This window comes from Leucopleurus acutus, assembly GCF_964270905.1.
Source record: "Leucopleurus acutus genome assembly, chromosome: 13".
Taxonomy (NCBI): Eukaryota; Metazoa; Chordata; class Mammalia; order Artiodactyla; family Delphinidae; genus Leucopleurus; species Leucopleurus acutus.
In genome coordinates, this window is record NC_139155.1 from 26,127,317 (window position 1) to 26,150,453 (window position 23,137).

At 55.1% G+C, this 23,137-nt stretch overlaps 1 protein-coding gene across 3 annotated transcripts in view; it reads left to right on the plus strand.

The window, feature by feature from the left end:
- The window catches only part of ZBTB7C (zinc finger and BTB domain containing 7C), a gene marked incomplete at both ends in the record, with an annotated part of 94,802 nt that extends 76,920 nt beyond the window's left edge, over positions 1 to 17,882 (plus strand). For 2 of the 3 annotated variants that reach the window (XM_082852627.1, XM_082852628.1), the window contains 2 exons: positions 5,650 to 6,870; positions 17,231 to 17,882. In XM_082852627.1, the coding sequence (XP_082708753.1) occupies positions 5,650 to 6,870; positions 17,231 to 17,882 (1,873 nt within the window). Of the gene's footprint in view, positions 1 to 5,236; positions 5,453 to 5,649; positions 6,871 to 17,230 lie in introns of those variants that run through there. The other variant, XM_082852626.1, reaches the window with a different exon arrangement.
- Between the last annotated feature and the right edge of the window lie 5,255 nt (positions 17,883 to 23,137).

Below are 23,137 nucleotides of genomic sequence, written 5' to 3' on the forward strand. Positions count from 1 at the left end.
TTCCTAGTAAAACCAGTCCTAGAACATGGGGTGCCTACTAGCCAGACGACCCCACACCCGGCTGGGGTCACAGGCTTAGGCGTCAGAATACCTGGTTCTAGTTCCAGCCCTGACACTAATGTGCTGTGTGACCTTGGGCATCAGCTACTCACTGTGCCTTATTTTCCTCATTTGTAAAGTAGGCGTAAAGTTTCTACCAGCCTTGCCTGCCTCTTTGGGTTAGGAGTACATGAGACAGGAGGTATGAAAGGACCTTGGAAGACAACAATGTCCTCCACATGCTGGGGTGGCCCTGGGAATGTCTTTGGGAGAGGTGATTAAATAGTATGGTCTCTGCAAAACTATACAGAAGGGAAATTAGTTCCTGGTACGACGCCACCTCCCTCTGTCAAGACCCCTGTTGGGTGTCTTTGTCCCTCCCGGACTTCCTAATTGCCAGCAGTGTTTGAGTACCTCCTCTGTCCCAGGAGCACTTCCTGTGCCTTCCCTCATTTGATCCGCCCAGCAGCTCTTACCAGCCCCACTGAACAGATGAAGAAACTGAGCTCAGGAGGGTGAAACCTAGTCCCCGAGGCCAGGATGTGGACCCGGGAGGTCCTAAAGCAGGGCCCTCGCTCTCCACCTCCCAGCATAATCCCCCTGTTGTCAGATGGCTGTCAGCCAACTTCAGGCACACGCTGGCTGAGAACAGCTTCCTGTGTGATCTCGCTCAGGATCCAGGTTAAACACACACCTTCAGGCGGGACTCTAGAAATCCAAAGCTTTCCAGATCCAAATGATACGGGGCAGGTCCTTCCTGCCCCTCTGCCCAGTGAGACCTTCTTTATCCTTCACAGATCAGACAGGGCGCCTCCTCCTGGAAGTCTGCTCCGATCCCCCAGCCCGCAGGGGTCTGTTGCCTCCGTGTCCGTACCTCTGTCACTGGTGCTCAGTCCTGAGCCCCCCTGGCCTGCTTGGGTCTTAGGTCCCTAGTGTACAACCCTCAGCCCTCTGATTAAATCTCTAAACCTTTGGGGGCTAGGGCCCAAATCCCCCTACCCACAAGTCGGACTTTGTAAGGGGCAGTGTTATAAGGGGAATGAACGTGAGCTTTGGCACCAAATGCAGCCGGGTTCAGACCCTGGTTCGGACACTTGTGTGTGGCATTGGGCAAGACACTTACCCTCTCCATACTCTTTCTTTATCTCTAGATTGCAGGTGATGATAAAAATATGTACCTTTCACGGTCGTGTTGATTGAAGAAGGCTTAGAGGTGCAATGACCGACACGTTACAGGCACTTGATAGATGGTAGCTGGTATTGATTGTTATTATAAACGCTGGCTTCCCTGCTTGATTGATTTGGCGATTAGAACAGGACACAAATAAAAACAAAAATTCAAGTCACACTCAAGAAATTAGTTCGGAGGACTTCTAGAGCCAGGTTTCTACAGTGCAATTCTCTAAGTCCAAGGCCCCCTCTCTCCTTCCAAAGGCTCCAGCCCCACCTCTTCTCTGATCCTCTCATAGAAACACCCCCTCCTCCTCTTTAGCTGGTAAGCTGAAGGGCATGACCCATCTCCCTATAGTGAGAGGGGGGAGGCAGGTAGAGTACCTGAGGCAGGTAGAGTACCTGAGGCTAGTGACGTTCTCGTGTTACAGTTGAATTAACCTAGGCCGGAGATGAGAAGTGCTGCCTTTGCCAGAAGGCTACTTGGACGTACCTGGGCTCTAGAACCTTCCACAGAAGGCACAGGCCCAGGGGAGGCTGTGGTGAGCCTCATGTCCTCTAGAATGGGGACCACACCTGAAAAGGTTTCACCTGCCCTGCATTCTGGCTCTTTAACCTCCTTCTTCCATTTGCAAGCTCCTCTTTCCCCCTTTTCCTCCTCCGCCATTAGTTCTTGGCTCTACATTTTTTCTATCACCTTCATACCAGAGGTTCATATTTTGCGTCAAGCCTCTCCTAGCTGTCGAGCGGTTTGGTTTTGTGTTTGTGTGTGTGTGTGTGTGTGTGTGTAATTTTCTTTCCTGAGCGTGTTATTCTTGGAGAAGGAGTGCCCTGGCTTGGGCGATGGGAGGGATGGAAGGGAGGGGATGGAGGGCCTGGGTGCAAAGGTGGGGGCTGGACATGGCATCCCCTCTGGAACACTGCTGTCTGCGGGCCCGCCAGGCATGGGGATCTTAGGGTCACCAGGGAAGCTTCCAGAGTGTAGGCAGGGTGGGGGCACGTCTTCCCAAAGAGTTAATAAAAACAGCAAACCACAGCCCCCCTCCCCCTGCTACCTCCTGCCAGGAAAAACAGCCCCGAGCTCTGTGGTTACATCTGTTCCTCCAGGAATGGTACAAAGACTCCAAACCATGCCATGGTGAGAAGTCGCTGCTGGACAGACCAGCCTTCAAGTCCAGGGTCACCCAGGCCTGTCACCCCCTCCCCACGCCAGATCCACTTTGTGCTTTCTCATGGTCATGACGCCGGTTATAAGATTTCCCGTCCATCCAATGACAAGATGAGGAAAGAGAAGCCCAGAGAGGTGGTGGGGCCTCCCGGAGTCACACAGCTGTGGTTTCTGACCCCCAGGCCCAAGCAGACCAGCTCCAAAGCATAGGAAGCAGGACATTTAGCACAGCGTTCGTGCTGTCCATCCCTCAGAGGGCTCGGGTGAGACAGGGATCACCTACACCCCATCCAATGGGTTCCAGCTCCTCTATTTAAGAAGGTGGGGATAAGTTTAAGGAATTGCGGGAACTTTTCCTGAAAAACATTTTAAAACATTTTTGTCTTTATAAGAATAAGCCCTCGGCAAGCAAGAAAACTTGCATGCAAGAACTAATTTCCTGAGGTTTTAATGATTTGGGCTTTTAATAGTTGATGGGGCATTTCATTCACGAACAGTCTTTTCAAGTGAGAAGGTTCCTCTGAGGGTCAGAACCCTGCTACCATTAGGGTAGCTTCGTGGGAATTAGAAAAAGGTGTCATTTCCTCGATACATCTACTTCCATCTATCAAACCAGTGTCGTAATATACTGATTTTGTCCGAAGACAGCATTTAATGCCATCTGCCAGAAATGATAGCTATCACAAACCCATAATGTCTATGAAGTGAATATTGCCTCTGTGTTGCCTGTTGTATTATCTGTTATCTTCCTGTGTTATCTATTATGTTATCTATTGCTGTATAACAAATTACTCTGAAACTGAGTAACTTAAAGCAAGAATAAACGTTTACTATCTCCCGGTGTCTATGAGTCAGGAATTCCGAAGCAGCTTTGCTAAGTGGTTCTGATTCGGTGTCTTTCACGAAGCCGCACTCAGGCTGTCAGCAGGGGTGCTGTCCTCTGAATGCCTGACTGGGACTGAATGACCCGCTCTCCTGGTGGCTCACTCACACAGCGGGTAACTTGGACCTGCTCGGTCCCTTGCCACGTGGACCTCGCCAAAGAACTGTCCTGATGACATGGCAGCTGGCTTCCCCCAGAGTGAGCGAACCCAGAGAGAGCCAGGCGGACACAGCGATGTGTTGTCACTTGTTGTTACTTTAGCCATTCTGATAGGTGTTTGGTGATATCTTATTCCTCTTGGGTGGGTATTGCTGCATCTTTATCACAGCTGTTATGTCCCCGTGAGCTCCGTTAGAGCAAGGGCCTGCTTGGTTTGCCTTCTGTGCATCCCCAGAGCCCAGAGCAGGGCAGGGCACAGGAGGAAACCCAAAGTCTATTTAGAGAATGAATGCACGGCCTGCGGGGTCTCTGGCCCTTTTTAAGCAGGCAGGAAAGCAGCAAGGCCTTTGCTCTGGGAAACCTCTTGAATACCTTCCCCGGGCGAGATTGCTGGGGGAAGGCTAAGGCCCTCCACCACCCACGGAGGAGCAGGGACGAGGGGGGCAGAGCACCCAGCACCCTGACACCCCTCCGGGTCCCTGGGGCCTCCAGGCCACTTGGGGCACATATTGTGGGCCTGGCGCTTCTCCCTTCTCCCCTTCCACTGCCTCTGCCTTCTCAGGGCAGAGACATCCCGAGGATAAGTATGTGGGGATCCCCAAAGCTCTTGCCACTGGGCCGTGGGTCTTCCAGACTTTGTTTTTCTTTTCTCTCCACTGTAATTGCAGCGGGGGAAGGGCCAGGCCTTTGCTAGGATTTATCCATGGGCCACAGCCAAGCTTTGCCCCGAGTAGCAGGGCCGTCAGTGCCCTGCAATAAAAATTGAGGTGGCTTGTGGTCCAGGTTGAATCTGTTGACTTGGGTTGTGAATTCTGCTCCCTGAAGGGAGGGGGTGCCTGCTGTCCTCTGCGCCCCCCTCCCCGACCGCTGGGGGCTATGACCGGCCACACTTCATGTCTTGTGTATAGATAATGCTGAGGTGTCTTAGAAGAGGCTTCTCCCCGTAGGGATATGTCTCCCGAAGAGTAACAGAATACAGACATGATAAATTAGCTAACAATGAGCTCGAATTTAATATTGAATATAAATATTTATAAGTCAAATGGCTCACAGATATACACATATAGGAGGTCAGTATTTTCTAAAAAATCAAGAATTGCAAATGAAGGGAAACCTCATCAGCTAAGATGAAGCCAGAAATAGGTCAGAAAGCAGAACACCTGCCATAAGGCCCCCATTCCCTTGCTGAAAATGGGCCACGAGATCGGTTTGAAGATTCCTAGAAGCTATTATCTGTTTGCTAGGGCTGCGATAACAAAGTACCACAGACTGGAGCTTAAACAGCAGAGATTTATTTTCTCACAGTTCGAGAGGCTGGAAGTCCAAGATCAGGGTGTCGGCAGGGTCGGTTTCCTCTGAGGCCTCTCTCTTCGACTTGTAGGTGGCTGTCTTCCACCCTGTGTCCTCACGTGGTCTTCCGTCTGTGTGTCTGTGCCCTGCTCTCCTCTTGTAAGGGTACCGGTCATACTGGATGAGAGCCCTCTCATAGGACCCCGTTTTAACCTTAATTCCCCTTTTAAAGAGCCTACCTCGAAATACAGGAACACTGACATACTGGGGGGTTAAGACTGCCACATATGAAGTTGGGCTGGGGAACAGCTCAGCTACCGTTAGTAGCCCCCTCCGTTAGTACAGCCTGCATCAGTAGCCAAAAGTAGCAAAATCTGAATCTGTTAGAGGAGTCAGAGGATTTGTGAAATAAACCAAAGCATTCTCCCAGAGGGAGCCCTGAGTCATGAGAGAAAATTCCTCCTTTGGCGCTTGACCCACAGACGTGTGAGTCCGTAGCGGCCACCATTCCCGTAGCATACAGAGCAATGGAGTTTCACATGGCTGTCCATCCCCGCGTTCAGGAATTGCACATTCCCAAAGTGGAATTCAGTGAAATCGGGCCTGCGAGAAGATTCCACAGCCTTAAAGGCAGACGCCAGCTGCCCAATGACAAGCCCAACTCCAAGGGCCTTTGGGGTCCCGGGAAGAGCCCAGTGGTTCACTGAGAAGCCCCAGCTTCTGAGTGGGGCTCTGAGTTCCAGGTGAGATTGGGAAAAGCTGAGGAAGAGGGGCCGGGTTTCTAGCAGAGGGGAAGGGAGGGGAGCCCCAAGCAAAGGCAGGGGTGGGGTGGGCAAGCACGCCCACTGGCCTGGCCTCCCTGGGCCAGGGTCCCGGAGCTGGCATCCCCTCCTGGGGCCACGTCCTCTGACCCGGTCTCTCCTTGTGTGTGTCCCCACAGGGCTCTGGCTGAGAACATGGCCAATGGCATTGACGAGCTGATCGGCATTCCCTTCCCCAACCACAGCAGCGAGGTCCTGTGCAGCCTGAACGAGCAGCGGCATGACGGGCTGCTCTGCGACGTGCTCCTGGTGGTGCAAGAGCAGGAGTACCGCACCCACCGCTCCGTCCTGGCCGCCTGCAGCAAGTACTTCAAGAAGCTCTTCACAGCCGGCACCTTAGCCAGCCAGCCCTACGTCTACGAGATCGACTTCGTCCAGCCCGAGGCGCTGGCCGCCATCCTGGAGTTCGCCTACACCTCCACGCTCACCATCACGGCCTCCAACGTCAAGCACATCCTCAACGCCGCCAGGATGCTGGAGATCCAGTGCATCGTGAACGTGTGCCTGGAGATCATGGAGCCCGGGGGGGACGGGGAGGAGGAGGATGACAAAGAGGACGACGACGATGACGAAGATGACGACGACGAGGAGGATGAAGAGGAGGAGGAGGAGGAAGAGGAGGAGGAGGACGACGACACGGAGGACTTTGCTGATCAAGACAACTTGCCTGACCCCCAGGACATCAGCTGCCACCAAAGCCCCTCCAGGATGGACCACCTCTCGGAGGCCTGTTCAGACGCTCCCAGGGACTTCCCTGATTCCTTCCGGGCCGGCAGCCCTGGCCACCTGGGCGTGATCCGGGACTTCTCCATTGAATCTCTGCTGAGGGAGAACCTGTACCCCAAAGCCAGCATCCCCGACAGGAGACCCTCCTTATCTCCGTTCGCCCCGGACTTCTTTCCACACCTCTGGTCGGGGGACTTCGGTGCCTTTGCCCAGCTGCCCGAGCAGCCCATGGACAGCGGGCCCCTGGACCTGGTCATCAAGAACCGCAAGATCAAGGAGGAGGAGAGGGGGGAGCTGCCCCCACCTCCGCCGCCGCCCTTCCCCAGCGACTTCTTCAAGGCCATGTTCCCGGACCTTCCCGGGGGGCCGCTGGGCCCCATCAAGGCAGAGAATGACTACGGTGCCTATCTCAACTTCCTGAGCGCCACCCACCTAGGGGGCCTCTTCCCGCCCTGGCCGCTGGTGGAGGAGCGCAAGCTCAAGCCCAAGGCCTCTCAGCAGTGCCCCATCTGCCACAAAGTCATCATGGGGGCCGGGAAGCTGCCACGGCACATGAGGACCCACACCGGGGAGAAGCCATACATGTGCAACATCTGCGAGGTCCGCTTCACCAGGTGCGAACGGAGGCCTGTGGGTGTGAGGGGCAGGGCGGGGAGGGCCGGGGGCCTCAGGGATGGAGAGGGACCCAGGTCAGGGGAGGTCCAGCTGGATCCTAGATGCACAGCAAGCTCATCGCCAGAACAGGTGCTAGGCATTAGCTGGGGCAGTGATTTTCAGATATTTTCCCATATATGCTATTAGGTATAAGGCCAAGATGCAAAAGAGATCAGAGCGGAGCTGTTCTGGTTAAGGCAGAAGCGGGAGGGGGGATCTCAGCACCCGCTGTAGATCCAGGAAAGCCGCTTTGAAGCTCCCCAATGGAGTGCAGCCCCTCCTTTATTTTATTTGGAGCCCAGACAGCATGCCAGGGCCTGTCTTGAATGGATTACATATACTACCGCCCCCGCCACGTCCTGGAAGTCAGGGAGGGCCATGGGCTTTGTCCACAGATAGGTGATCTGTCTCCCAGTGGCTAGTCAGCCACTCGTAAGCCCAGCTGGGAAACGGCAGAGCTGGGACTTGAACCCCAGTGAGACCCCTGTAGGCCCTTTCAGTCCTATTTTGGGTCAGACCTAAAGGCTGGGCCTCCTTTTACGTTCTCCTCCTTGACTGTCCATGTTGGGAAGAGGGTTAACTCTATGCCGTTATAAAAGCTGAACTTTGAAATCAATACACGATAAGCCTTTCATCTTTCCCGGACTCCATCCCACTGAGCACGCGTGTGTTGTGTACCTTCTCTGCACAGCAACTTCTGTGGTCAAAACTGGTGGGATGATGTGGGGTCCGATTTGTCCAGTGCTAGGTTTTGATGGGCCTCATTTGGGGGAGATAAGGTCTGTTGGTGCCGATTGTGGTCACTGATGTGAGGCTGACCTTCCCAGCCGTGTCCACACTGCGGAAGGTTCTGGTGAGTGCCCTGCATCAGGGCTTGGTCACTTCAGTGTGTCGGATGTGGTTTACCTGCCCTGGGACTGTGACTTCCTAGACCAGGTCCTTTCCCCACATTGCCCCTGTCCCCATCAGAGAGCCCGCCTTGAGAAACCCACGCTTATTCCAGTGGTGCTGCTGCCACCCCGTAGCCCCCTAGCAGTTCATCTTTGGGAATGGCTGGGGGCTCATTCTTTCGATTGGCCCCAGTGGGCCCAAAGCTTTGGTTTTTGAGGAGAGTGCAATGTTTGGCATCAGGTTGATTATCAAATCAGGGGCAGTGCTTTTGGGGGAAAAACAAGATGAGTTCTGCTAAGTAACGAGACGCACTCTCTTTGGCGGCTTGAAAACTCGATTTGAGGTTGCCAGAGAGGGCACAGGAACGTGTTCAGCTGACAGTTGTGAAAACAGCTCTGCAGGGTCTTCCGGTGACCGCTTCGAAAGACAACGCGGATTGTTTCCAAGGTGGCCTTGGGTCCCCTCACAGCTGCTTCTGTGAAGGAAACCCCAGCAGAATCTCCCAGCTGCTCCGAGCTGACAGTGAAGGGAGAATTCCCGGGTGCAGAGGGGCAGGGCCCCCCATACCCCGGGTGTGTCCCCTTCCACCCAGCAGTGCTGACCTCAAGTGCTAGCTTCTCTCACCGCTGCGGAGCAGCTGGCCCCAAAGTCCCCGAGATTCACCCCCTCTCGGGTGCCCCCCACTACTGGCCCTGCCACTCTTATGTCGCCTCCTCCTCCCTCCCTCCTCTTCTCCTGAATTCACCTTAGAGCCATAGAACCCCTGTAAAGGCTTGACAAAAGCACAGGGGTAGCGGAAGATAAACCAGAGCCCAGTCCAGATTCAAGCACAGGTCATGCATCTGGAGCCAGTGCCTCTCCGCAGCCCCCTGGGAATGACTTCAAGACGTGGACACCCTTCACAGGCCTGATCCAGAAAAGCCAGCCCCCGAGTCCTGCCATCTGGGCTCCACCTCCTTTGCTTGTCCCCTGCGCAGATGGCTGACACTTGGGGACACCCCTCCGTCCAGGGGAGACCCTGGTCTGTGGCTTCAAGGGGATGTGCTGCATCTCAGGGTACCTCAGAGCGAGCCTGCCCTGCCCCCCCACCAAGTCCCCATGTCCCTTCCGTTCCCCACTTCCCTCCGGGCCTTTCCCACACTCCGCTGTGAGGGCCATGGCGGTCTGTGTCCCTGCCTTCCCTAGGGAAAGTTTTAAACTCGGTCAGTCGAGACAGACTACTCGCCCTCTTGACACCAGAACATCCTCTGCGTGGGCCTCCTGGTTTGGGCCTCAATGCTGTGTTGTATAGGAGGGTCGCATTCCAGAACCCTCCCTCCCAGCACATTCCTGCTGATCACTCAGGGTGGTCGCTGTGCCTGCCGGCTCACCACCCCTCCAGGCCAGATCAGCTGTGGGGCGGGTTCCAGCCACCCGGGCCCCCGGCCTGTCTCCAGCTGGCGCAGCTTCGTTCCCGCCTCCATCCACATCTCCCCTCACTCGGTGCCCACTGGGCACTGGCCCTCCTGAGACAGATCAGAAGAGCTCTGGGGTCCCCTTCCCAGGAGCAGAGATACCCGGAGTGGGGAGAGGGTGGAGGAGAGTTTCTTGGCCTCCTCCCCTAGGGACTTTATTTCTCACCGTGGGCTGTGGCTGCCAGTGATGGACACCCCTCGACACCCCTCCCCATCACATTCTTCGGAATCGCTGGTTCCTTGCTGCCCTTCTGTAGCCTCCCCGGAGCTGCCTGCAGGATTCTTTTCAGCCTTCAGAGAGCCTCAACCCTGGCCTGTCCAGGTCCGGGTGGCCTGTAACTCTCTGTATAGCCAAGTCCTCTCTCAGCCTTTCCACGGGGAACCCCCCCCACCTTTGTGGCTGACTTCCTGCCGCCAACATCTGTAACACTGCCCTCCTCAGCTGGAGGCGTCTTCAGCAGCCACTTAGAGCAGCAGCTGCTGCCTCTTTGACTCGGAATTCCCAGACTCCCTTGCAATGCAAAGCCACTACCTGGGACTGGACCCCCCGCGAGGCTGAGGGACCCCTGACCTGCTGCCCTCACGTCCTCCTCGTGGACACTATTTTCCTTTCTGGAGCCCGAGTCTTTGCTTAATTATAGCTGAGCTTCTGCTCTCCGGTCAGGCCTCCTTTCCTCTCTTCTTGATGTTGATCCCACTTCCCCTCCCTCCTGGGGGACGTTGGAGTGACCCACCCTCCCCCGGCAAGGTGGCCCTGGCTCTGAGTTATGGCCTCCGATGCCAGCTCCCAGCATGTCCACGCCCCGTGGGAACATCATTCTTCATGGCTTCAGCAGCACAACACGGCGGAGGGGCCTTGGGCGTCCTTCCAACAGAGCCCCTTCTGCCCCTGAGGCCCCACTTACTGCTCTCATTCTGTGGGTGTCCAAGAAGGGACTGCAGCCCCACCATCATGTGTCTATTCCTTGGTGTCGGGAATCTCACCTCCGAGCCAGCTCTAGATTTCAGCCAGTCCCACAGTTGTCCCACCACTGATCTTTCCAGCTATGAGACACCCCTGGAGCCACAGGAAAGGCCTCAAAGGCTTCAACCAGATGGTGTATCTCTGGCCCCATGCTGTCCCCTCCTAGCTCTGGCCATTCCGTGATCACCTGGACTCCAAGTTCCTCTGTCTATGCCTGAGTCTATGTGTCCACTCCCCTAGCCTGCTCCAAGGTCACCGTTTTCTTCCTGAGGACGGCTGCAGTCTGTGCTGGCTGCAGAGACAGCTCGTGATGAAACTGGTCCTGTGGCTCTGACTTGGGAGAGAGAAACAGTTCCAGGACTTAGGGCAGAGGTAGCCTGGACCAAGATTCCCCCAGACCCTCCTCGTCAGGAGTCCTTTACTTCTATTCCCAGAAAGTCTGGAAGCCTGGGCCAAAGGTCAGGACTACAGGGTTCGTGGGCCAGAGGTGGCCCCTAGGATGGGCCTTGAAGAACGGGGAGCATGTGGGCCAGGGAGGACAAGAAGGTATTCATCCTCTCTGCGTGCAGAGGGACGCTGCTGCCCTTGGTGGGACTTTTCCCTGCCCACCCACCTCACAGGGCCCTCCCCCTCCTCGTTGCCCCAACCCCTGTCATCACCACCAACTAGGCCTGGCCTGGGCCTGTGAAGGCCTCAGAAGACTCTTAATTGCTCCTGTCCTGCCACGTGGGTCCTTGAGTACCGGCCGCCTGTCAGGGGAGCCCCTAGAGCGCATGCTTGGGCCGTCTTCCCTCCTGGAGCCCCTGCATCCCACCCGCAGCCTGGCTCTCACAGGCGCTCCAGTCAGGTCTGGCAGACACGTGGTGAAGTCAAGAAACTGCCACACGTGAGAAGAGACCAGCTCCTGAGACAACAGTGGTCCCGTGGAGGAGAAGGATGGGCAACCCAAGCTCTGTACCCCGAGAAATCAATCTCTGATGAGCCACGATTTCCCCAGTCTCCACTGAATCCCCTACCGACATCCCGTGAAGGCTGCAACTTTTAGCCCCCAACCCCTGGCCCCCAGAGCAAGCCAAATGCTGGTTGCTCCGTGGCGCCCCACGGTTCCCTCTCCAAACAAGGCCGGGAGCCTGGCAGATGATGCTTTTTTTTCTTAGTTCTCCCACTCCTGGCAGCTCTGGGGACCTTATTAAGATAATGTAGTATCGTTAGCAGTGGCAGCAGGAAGATAATTTGTCTCAGACCATCAGGTTACCAAGAAGTCTGAGTGGATGGTGTTGGGAAAGCGTTATCCTCACTTGGGAGCCTCCACCGAGGCCCAGGACCCGGGGCCCTTTCCTTTCACTCAGGGGAATGATATCACCAGGACTGGCTCATCTTTCTTGACGATGAGCTCTCCGAGCTGGAAGGGGGAATACCGGTCAAGGCTTGCACGCATGTGACCTGGCCTGGGTCCCAGGTGCAGAGTAAAGGGATGAGACGGCAGACAAGGGGACAGGGCGAGGGAGGAGCACGTCAGGTTTGGACTGGGCAGTTCTGAGAAGTGGCCCCGCACCAGCGGGCCGCGGCCATGACCACCCACTGTACAGTGAGGAGCACCGGGCAGAACTCCAAAGCATCTGCTGGGTTCTTATCCGAGCAGGTTCCAGTACCATCCGGGCCACATGCTGAACAAGTGCGGAGGGAGCAGGGCCAGCACGTGGGGACACAGAAGGCAGTGTCTCCTGGGGACTGCAGCCCCTTGGAAAGGGCACTGCCGTGGTGATCAGGAACCCCAGCTTGAGGGCTTGCATCTGCCTCTAACTAGCTGTGTGACTTTAGTCGAGTCACCTCCCCTCTCTGGGCCTCGGTTTCCCCATGTGTAACACGAGGGGGTTGGAGCAGGTGCTCCCTAAGTTCACGCCCAGATTTATGACCCCATATATTGCCCAAGATCAGGAAAGCTCTGGACACATGACAGCACTTCTCTTTGCCTCCTCTTCCTCACGAGAATGATGGAAGGGCCAATTTCACAGGCTTTACTGAAGCCCTTATAACCAACCACCTGCGCAGTTAGGTCCTGACCCGCGCTCACGATTAGCACTGACGGGAACGTCCCTGAGCCTGGGCTCCTTTTTTGCAGCTCACTGTCCATGAATTTGCTGCTTCCTGCATCATCTTGCTGTCTAGGCGCCTAACAAGACAGGGCCCCAGGAGCCAGGGACAGGGCGGTGGCTCCGCAGGCATGAGGGGCAGCTAAGGGAAACAGCACATGTGACGGCCCTGCCCTGGGAATAGCATGCATGGGAAATAAAGGCAGGAAAGACAGCCTCTAAACAGGTGTTCCCATCTGCCAGGAGCACCTGTGTGGTTGAATTGGGGCCACAGAGCGCAGACAGGGGGACTGGGCCCCCAGGGCTCGGGACTTGCTGGGAGGGCAATGCTGATACGTATGGGGCCTTTAGGGGACAGAAGAGGATGATGCTGACACATCGTCCTCTGTTGCGCCCTCCCTGCCCCTCAAGTGACCTGCCTTGGGCTGCAGTGTTCAAGTGCTCTGGAAGGTCAGGGCAAAGGATAAGACCTGGGTGGACAGAGAAGGGTTTATGAAAGACCGCACGTGAGTTTGACCACTGAAGAGTCAGGGGGATTGGGAGTGGTAGACATTTCAGGCAGGGCAGTTTGCAAGGGTAAACTCAGAGAGGAAGGATGTGGGTGCAGGGAAGAGGAGGGCTCACGGCTGGGAAGGAAAGAGCACACGTGCCGGCATCTACGCTTGGACATCTGGTGGGAACCTAAGGGATGGAGCGTGGTGTCCAAACACAAGATACGCACAGAAGGGGAAGGAGCCAGGGCTTACCAGCATCCATCCCATAATATGGCAGGCTCTGAGCCAGGGGGGCTGGTGGTCCAGCTCATGCCAACGGAGATTCAAAGATGCAAAGCTGACCAGAGCATGGCCTGCTAGGGGAACAGTGTGTCCATGTGGTGCAGTACTGTGGGGAGGGACGGGGGCTGGCAAAGGATATGGGGTGATTCTTTTTTCCAGCTTTATTGAGATATATCTGACGTATAACACTGTATAACTTTAAGGTGTACACCAGTGATGATTTGATATGCACATATATTGTGAAACGATTACCACAATCGCATTAGTTAACACACCCATCACCTCACTTAGTTACCTTTTTTGTGTGTGTGGTGAGAACATCTAAGATCTACTCTCTTAGTAACTTTCAAATATATAATACAGTTCACTATAGTCCCCAAGGGCCCCCAGATCTTATCCCTTTATAACTGGAAGGCGTGAGCTTGTAAGGAGACTTCAAAGCCATGCTAAGGGGTGAGTTAGCACAGAGGCCTTTGGACAGGGTTAGGGGGCTTGGAAGATTTTAAGGGGGCACCGGACCCCCAGTCCTGAAGGAAAGTGACCAAGAGCTCAGCTGCTGAGAGTCAGACTGGAACATTCCAACTCACTCATGATGCTTCTGCCGGCAGATCAGATGCGTAAAGGAGCAAGGGTAGAAGAGCGGTAATGCATGAAGCCAGCCAGCCAGAAAGAGATTCAGTATGAGCCCATTGCCCAGATGCAAACACTCTCAGAACACCAAAGGTCAAAATGGTGCAGCACAGCCTCCCATTTTAGAGGTCAGGAAACTGAGGCCCAGGGCAGCAAAGGACCTGGTCCGGTTCTTAGAGTGTGCCGAGCCCGGGCCCTGCTCTGCCAGTGCACACGCGCATTACATCTACATGGAAAGGTCATTACAGAAATAAGGAGGCTGTGTGACCTTAAGAAAGCCATTCCCTCCCTGGGAATGGGCTGGGTTAGATCAGTATTTTCAAGGTCCTGGGAAGCATACCGCTAGGGATGCAGGTTACTGGGCCCACTGATTCAGACGTGCTCTCAGTAAACTAAATGCTCTCTAAATTTTTTCCAGGGCTAACTTACGAGGTTTGTCCACCCTCCTCCCCCGCTGCTCCCATGAAAAGTCTCCACTGGGGACAGTGGCTCCTGCCCAGGCTGAGCTGCTCCCACAGCTTGGCCCAGTCTCCTGACCCCAGAGACGGAAGGCTGGCTGCAGATGCCCTGGTATGATTGTTTGGGCTGTACTTCCTGAGGCAGCCCCTACAGGCTTCAGGCTGGGAACACTCAGTATGAAAATCCTCAGAAGAGCTTGCCAACAAACCATGCCCAGATAGCCCTCCATGCCCCTCTGCCCCTCACCGGCTGGTACCTTTGGGAAAGCTGTTTGACTTCGCTGAGCCCCCAGCGATTCCGCAGTCCAAGTGAGGAAATTAATCCAGGTGTGTTGAATCGAGCTCCTGCAAACGGAGATTCCTCGCCAATAGGAACTGATGTCTAGCCCTAGGTTCAACTCTGCATGGAGAGGTTAAATAACTTGCCTAAAGGTCACCCAGCAAGTTAGTGGGGGGTCTGAAGCTGGAGCAGGGGCTCCCACACCCCTAATGGGGATACCTTTCCTGCACTGTACCTTGCCTGTGAATAATGACTTTCCAGGGTCATTGAAACGGTGTACTTGCCTGCTCACAGCAGGTGCTCAATGAGAGGAAATTGTAGTCACCTTCTCAGCACGTCTCCCACACTTGGGCCAGTCGCCTCTGAAGTGTGATTTACTTTAGATGCCCTAACAGGAAGCTCAGGAGAAGCAGTGCATATTTAAAGAGGCCCTTGACATTTGAAGATTTACCATTTGCATTGTCCGTTATTTGAGGGTGTCAGTACTATTAAATATATGTAATAGTAATTTTTAAAAAAAATCTCCCTTATAAGGTTGTAGTGAGGATTGAATGAGATGATGTATTTAAAGCCCCACTGGTGACTCTCAGCTGACCCTCCACTGGGCCCTGGTGAGGATGAGTCCCTCAGCCAGTGAGGCTAGCCAACCACCTAGCATAGCCAACACCTAGCATCAGTGTTTCATCAGAGCCTGAGCAAACGTGTGGAGTCCCGAGACATATTCCCCAGGACGGTACAGCGTCACTCTAGGGCTACAGATAGCACTTTGCACCCCACCCCTACATTTTTACACAGGTCACAGTGCAGTGCTGAGGAAAGAGGCCTAGCCTGTTCTAGTCCCAGCTCTGCCATTACCCTTGCGGTGACCTTAGGGACTTCACCTCCCTGGTCCTAACCCTAACCCTCCCTGGGCCTCAGTTTGCCCACCAGCCAACTGAAGGATTAACCTAGGCCAGTGGTTCTCAGACCACCAGCAGCAGCAACATCCAGCAACATATTCAAAATGCAAACTCTCTGCTCTCTCCCCCGCAGACCTACTGACTCAGGCAGTCTGGGAGGGAGGCCTGGCACTCGGTGTTTCATCAGACCCTGATAATGGCTCATCAAGTTTGAGATCCACTAGCCAGATGCTCAAAAATCCAATCACCTGGATGAAATGTGGGTTACAAAGACCATAAGAGCAGCATGCTGGTGGCAGAAGGGCACATGAGATGTCACAGTGGGGTACTTAACTGTGCAGCCTGGGGGCAGCTGGTGGGACGGGGATGGCGGTGTCTGGTGTGTGAAGGATACCAACTCTCCCTTCCTCTGCCCTGCCTACCCCACTCTCCACCCCCACCCCCCCCCCCCCCGTGCCCTCCAGCCTTCCAGGGAGCACAGGTGGGGGAAACGGATCTGTCCTTTTGGTCCTTCTCCCCTGGTTCCTGCCAGTGTACTCATGAATGTCCTTTTCTCTCCTGCCCCACCCCTGGGGAACTAGCCGGAAAATGAGAGCCAGTGAGACCTCTAGCGGCCAGGGGACGCCAGGAGACCAGGACCCGCTCCTGCTGTGCTGGAGTTATGTTGAGTGTGGTTTAAATCTGGCCATTTTAGGGCGGATGCCTGGGCTCCACATCTGCTCCAACCTCAAAACCAAGCCAAAAATTACAGGCAGACGCTCCACCCAAGCCACACCTGCAGGGAGGAGGTGGGAGGCTGGACACAGCTTCCTGGCCTGCCCGGCCTGGTCAAGGAAGGCTGCAGAAGGATCCTGAGAGTTCTCGAAGCTCACCTGCCTCCACTTCTGCGTGGCTGAAAGGCTCCTTTAGCTGGTTTATGCAGCATTCAGTCTTTACAAAAACAGGCTTGAGATGTCTGTTTTCCTTTCAAGACCGCCAGGAGGTGTGTTGAATCTAGCTCAACACAACCCGAATTTCTCTCCATCAGCTCTGGACGACAGGCATTGACGTCTCGTTCTAGGTTCGGCTCAGTGCAGAGAGGTTAAGTAACTCACCTAAGGTCACCCATCACGTTAGCAGTGGGTTTGCAGCTGGAGCAGAGGCTCCCACACCTGCTGATGGGAGCCGCAGCCCCACGTCATCTCTTACCTCTGAATAATACTGCTTAAACCCTGAAAAGCTCTGCCCTAGCTTAGGCTGCATTCTTGTTGCACCTGGCTGTTTTGTAAACCCTGGAATTGTCTGCAGACAAAGAGGAGAGCCAAGGGCTGGGGCTCAGAAACCACAGTGCAGGAGTGACTTGAACAAGGTGTGCCTGATCCCTGTAGCCTCCCGGATTAGTGCTGAGGACTGACAGGTCTCGACAGCCCAGGGGCTGGGATGGGATCAGGGTGAACCTCGAGGAAAGACCCTGTTGCCTGGAGAGAGTGGAGCTGAAGGTGCCATCCAGTATGAGAAGTGGCTGCCCCACTGGAGGACTAATGAAAGGTTGCTGGCTTTCGGGGCCTCTGTCCCCAGCAAGTCTATTCTGCAGTCTATGAGACAGGCCCCGACAGAGTGGGCGCTCCATCCTCCTGAGCTTATGCGTAACAGGCGTTCTGGAACGACAGCAGCCTCCCTGGGCCCAGCTCCTGATCCACTCTCTAATCCAGGGGAGGAGCCACACCTGTTTGGGGTGGCGCAGTAGTTGAAGGTAAATTCCAGCAGGGGTCCCATTCCTGAGGGTTGACACCACAGCAGTCGGGAGCCGTAGCAGGTTCTGGAGGAAGGGGAGCAGAGGGTGAGGAGTGGCTCCTGGGGTTCTGGGCAGGGACTGACTCTGGCTCTGCCTTGCAGGCAGGACAAGCTGAAGATCCACATGAGGAAGCACACGGGGGAGCGGCCCTACCTGTGCATCCACTGCAACGCCAAGTTCGTGCACAACTACGACCTCAAGAACCACATGCGCATCCACACGGGCGTGCGGCCCTACCAGTGCGAGTTCTGCTACAAGAGCTTCACGCGCTCCGACCACCTGCACCGCCACATCAAGCGCCAGAGCTGCCGTATGGCCCGGCCCCGGCGCGGCCGCAAGCCCGCCGCCTGGAGGGCCGCCAGCCTGCTCTTTGGGCCCGGCGGCCCGGCCCCGGAGAAGGCGGCCTTCGTGATGCCCCCCGCGCTGGGTGACGTGGGCGGCCACCTGGGCGGGGCCGCCGTGTGCCTCCCGGGCCCCAGCCCCGCCAAGCACTTCCTGGCGGCGCCTAAGGGCGCGCTGAGCCTGCAGGAGCTGGAGCGGCAGTTCGAGGAGACGCAGATGAAGCTGTTCGGGCGCGCGCAGCTCGAGGCCGAGCGGAACGCGGGGGGCCTCTTGGCCTTCGCGCTGGCCGAGAACGTGGCCGCCGCGCGTCCCTACTTCCCGCTGCCTGACCCGTGGGCCGCGGGCCTGGCCGGCCTCCCCGGGCTCGCCGGCCTCAACCACGTGGCCTCCATGTCTGAAGCCAACAACTAGGCTGGCCTCATCTCCCCCAGTCCTGCTTCCCTGTCCCCTCCCAGGCCCACCTGCCCCATCCAATGGGTCTGAACTTTTTATTTCAAAAGAAAAAAGGAAAACAAGTAGCAGCCGCAGTGGTATTTTCTGGGCCTCCCGAGGCAGCTGCCTCCCCTGTGCTGGGGTCTGAGGTGGGCATCTCCTCCCCGAAGGCCTGGCCTCTCTCTGGCTGTCTCTCTGCTCTCACACAGAAACTCACAGGGGCCCGTGCCAAAGAGGAGGCCCCAGACCAGGTGTCCAGAAGCACTTTGGAGCTGTGTGGGGCTAGACGGAGGGAGGTGGCTTGGCCAGAGGCAGACCGGATGGAGCAGGGCTGAAGGTAGGGTCCCGAGATACACATCCTGAGCCCCGCCACTCTAAGGCAGAGTCCCTGCTGACACTGTTCCGATGGGTCATTTTTCCCATCTCCAGTGGCCCTGGGATCCTTAGGGGATCCTTAGGGGCAGGGAGAGGGTCTCCTGGGGTCCGGGCCCATTTTTCCCTCCCTGTCCTATGACCGCGGACAGGTCAGCCATCTGTACCCCAGTTTCACCCTGCTGTGAAAGGGGGCTGGAAATTTTGTTTCCCCCTCCCATCCACCCACCGACACACTCGAACATGCCCATCCCTCCAGAGAGACGCCTTGAGAGAGCAGGGGCTTTGCGGTCTTAACGTCCCTGGTGACACTGTTTCACTGGACTTAGTTTTATCACGTCCACCCCTACGTTGGCACAGGTGAGAAATGTGGCCAAACTAGACAGGCTAACAGAGGAAGAGGGCTGGGGTGGGCTTGTCCACAGCCCCCAGGCAGCTTTGGGGAACTCTAAATCCTACCCTCCCCTCTGGGCAGACCACTGTGCGCATCCGGGGGCTACCATCTCGCATTGTCCCCACCTCTGCGTGGTCCCTCCAATGCCATAAGGAGTCTTTCAGGACTCCGAGGGCCAACACGGAAGGAATGGGGTCCTCCTCTTAACACCTGGCAGCTGCCCCTCTCCACCTGATTCCCGGAAACAGACAAAATGCCCAGTTACCCAGGTGTATGTTTGCTTTTCAGTTGGGGGCTTCTCAGGACTTTGGCATCGCTGTGTTTGAACACCCTCAACCCCTCCGTGGTCCCCCAGGGAGGAAGCCAGCTGTCCAGTGTGGGAAGTCAGAGGCTTGGCTCCAACATGGGCTTGGAGGGCTCTGTGAGTGAGGGCTGTCCACGCATTCTCCCTGGCTCTCTGGTTTGTAGCCGGTCCTGAGAAGGAAGACAGCTCTGCTGGCCCAGTGCCTTCCAGATCTTCTCTCCCCTTTCCTGTCCTTCCCTCCCTTTTCTTGCTGAGTTTGCTTTTGTTTCTCAGTAGCCCAGAGAAGGGAGGAGAGTTCTCCTGTGCAGATGGCCCAGGGCTGGTGTCCCCAATCCAGGAGCTGTGGGCACAGAGACTTCGGCTCTTCCTATTGCCTTGGCTTCTTCCTGAGCAAACGCAAAAAAACAAAAAGGCCAGAGAAGACCACAGACTCTGTCACTCTCCCAGCTCCCCCGCGAAGAGACCCGTGACTCCACACACCACCAGCTGCCCTTTCAGCCAGAGGGAACTGTTGCTGACACCCTCTCGTCCTCAGACGTCATCTGCTGGGCAGCTGCCTCTCACACTCCTGTCTCCATTTCTGACCCTCGCTTCTGGGACCCACCAGCCAACATGCCTGTGTTCCCCCCGCAGCCAAGGGAGTGGGGCTGAGCCAAACTTTAAGAGAAAACGAGGAGAAACGAACAAATTAGAAACCAGTGGTGTTGGGGCTTTTGTTTTTATTTTGTAAAAGTAATGACTTCTCATAAACTCAATTTTTCAGATGACTGGTTAGTTCTTTTTGTTTTCTCTTGGCTACAGTTCGGAGTTGTACACTGTAACATATCCAAAGATGTCGAGTACTGTATAATCAAGAACTTGAAGCAAATGGGTCGTGGAGGTAGGGATGGTAGTGTTTGGTTTTGTTTCCCTTTTTTTTGGTGGGGGGGGACATTTCAGTTTCCCTGTCTGTGGGAGAACTTTGGAATTTTTTTCTATTTATAACTTTTTTTTTATGTGATTGCTTTATGTAAAATGACACTCAACTAGGTTTGCCTTAGTGATTCAAGGGACAATCTTCCATAACTTTGGTCGCACGCTGCATCCCGCCGAGAAAAACTCTCAGCTAATTTTCTGGCCTATTTATTAAACAGTAGTAATTGACCTGATTAAATGATATTGAGAGTTGCACTTCTGTGAGAGGTGACAGCCACAAGACTATCTGTAGACATCCGTGGCTTAAGAGGTTGACAATTGGGTGTCACAAACTTATAAAAATGTTGAAGATGCCTTTATAAAAAACACAAATCTTTGACCCTTATTTAATAACGTGAGGGACAGCATTTTAAGTAAAAGAAAGCCACACTTACTCAATTCCCTGGTTCAGGTTGACTCCCTTTTGCATTGTCACTGCAGGTGACAGTGGGTGGTTGTGTGGTGGCGAGGTCAGATCGTCAGTGGTCCCCTGCATTGTGTGAGGCTCTGCTTGACCATAAGCTTTTGGGTATCTATGACTCCGAGTGTGAGGTGTGTGTGTGTGTGTGTTTTACACGTGCAGGTACAGCCTATTGTGTGTAAGCAAGTGAGAGTCGAAGGGTTGCTGACCATTTTAACACATCAGTCCTACCAGTTCCCTGGCTTGGATTCCAGAACAACCTCTGGCTGGCCCTGCTACCGTCTCGGCCTTCTTCCCTCTATTCCTTGGCACTGGAGTTGGACTTCTCTTCCTCGTTCACCTGATCCTTCCCAAACAGAATGCTAGGCCCTGAAGGAGGTAAGAAAATATATTGCTGTCATTGAATGGTGTCAACTCTACTCAGAACCTGGAGCACAGACTCTCTGAGTAAAATTGGTCTTTGCACTGCGTTTTCTGTATAACCAAGGGTTAAGCCCAAGACACTTTTCTGTGATCAGATCCCCTTTCTCGCCATGGTAAGCATTCTTATAAACCCAATGCAACATTTCTCAGTCCAGGCGAAAGAACAGATCTGGGTTCCAAGTCTGGACTCCAAGCCGTGTGTCCTCAGGCTAATCGCTTCCCTACCTTGGTCCTCCGTTGCCTCATTCTAATAGCAAAGGAGACTGAGTTTCTCCAAGAAACTCAGGAACTTAGAGCCTCTCCGAGTTTTCTACCCAACTTAAACATCCCTCCGCCAAGGGAGCCAGCCCTCTGGGGGACTGGGAACTGAATTCTAAAGAAATAGCCTGAAGCAACCTTCCCGGAGTGTGATACTCCTCTGAAATCTCAGGTAGTGGCTTTGAAATTCATGCTTCTACATTCTATCACATGATAGACGTGCATTTGTCTTAATATAAAAATATCATCTTGAACATCACTTGCCTTTTCCGCAGGATCTAGTAAAGTCAGTGTCCCTTGGCTACCCTACAGCTTGGAGAGGCTCGAGCTCACGGTTGACTCAGGGCATGAGGGGATGGCCCAGTGCAAGGAATACGAGACCAGCTGCCTGTCAGGGTTCCCTTCAGCACATGTATTCTAGCATCATCGGGTCCTCATTCTGGGGCTCGGTGTCCACTGAGGGCCAGAGGTGAACATGGTGAAGAGGTAGGGAAGTGGGCCCGCTGGGCCCTGACCTCTGGGGGCTCCTGAGTTTCTCATGGGAGTCAAGTCGCCTCTAGTCCTGGCCAGGCAGGTGTTTCACAGCCACGCAGGACACGGTCTGCTCCTCAGACCCCAGCATTGGGGTGCTGATAGCAAAGGGGTCTTTGGTAGAGGGGGAGGGACAGGAAGGAGGATGAAGTTACTGAGGACAGGCCAGAGAAGCAGGTGCATCTTACCCTGGAGGAGAAGCCTTAAGATACATCAGAACAGGCCTTGGAACTTCTAAAGATCTGTCAGAGACAGGAAGGATCTTACCAAAAGTTTGGCCAACTCAGACCAACAGGAGAGAGATTCCAGGAGACAGCTGGATGTCCAAAGGAAGGAAGATGACTTCCTAACAAGTGGAGTTGTCCTAAAGGGGAAGGAGGTCCCTCGTGAGGGAGGGAGCTCTCCGTCATTGGAAGGGTTTAATATCAGCTTTCAAGAATGAGGAGATTCCTGCATGGAAGGAGGGCTTTCTAGATGACCCGTCCCTTGGGTCACTTCCATCTGATTTGTGAAAAGACTATATTATATATCTTCATATGACCACGGAAGAAGGACTGTGCCAGGGGACTGGGGGACAAGTGAAACAGATGAGTTGGGACACCTTCACAAAACCCAGCCTGGTGGCATATGACTGCCTGCTGCCCGCCCAGCCCCCCACCCGATGACCTACAGCAACTTGGGGCCAGAGAAACAGGACTCTATGTAGAAAAGGCCCTGATTTATTTCGAAACCCTGGAGATGTGACAGGAGATCACTAATGAACCGACAGGAAGTCAGACTGTCTCTCGTCTCAGGCCTCTTCACCTAAGCCCAGGGCCCGCACTTCCCGAGGGGCGCAAAGGTCTCCACTTGCAGTCCCACAGAGGTCCCTGCCCTGTGTTCCGGCACAGCGCTCCGCGACCCCATCCCCCTGTCCTGGGAGCCTCCCCAGCCCTTCCGCCTGAGGCTCCTCGGAGCAGTTCCAGAAACAGGCACGACTGCGTTTCCCCTGTGTGTGCAGTTTCCCTTCTGAGAGCCGGGTGGAGTGAGGGCTTCTGAAGGGAAAGTGAGAGCAAGACAGGGAGGCCTCCTCGGCCAGTTCCCCTCGTCTGAAAAGTCTGTCACTCAGACAGGAGCAGGGAGTCAGAGGTTCCTGCAGGAGGGACATGCAGCCTCCCTGCAGAGGGTCAGAAGCCCCTAGAGACCAGGGACAGATTCTGGAATCCAGGATGTTTGTATGCAGGTGCCCTACCTCCCAACCCCTCCAGTGCTCCTCCTCCCCTTCTCCTGGTGCCTCTTCCCCCCACCACTGCCCTTCAGGATGCGAACGCCCTCTCTTCCCTCTGCCCTCCCCTCCGTCCAAACCCTGATAGGAGCCACCAGGGGCAAACACGACTCACAGGCTCCCTCTTCCGGCCTCTGAAGCCCTTGCTCCTTGCTTGAGGTGGAAAGAAAGTCCCCAGCAAAACGATGTCAGGCCCCAGGCACCAAACAAGGGTGGCTGATTTGGACAGAGGGCCGCAAAATCAGACCGGTGGGCAGCTGCCCCAACCTCCCAGTCCGCCCTCCTCTCCCCTCCCTGCTTCGGGCACCAGAGG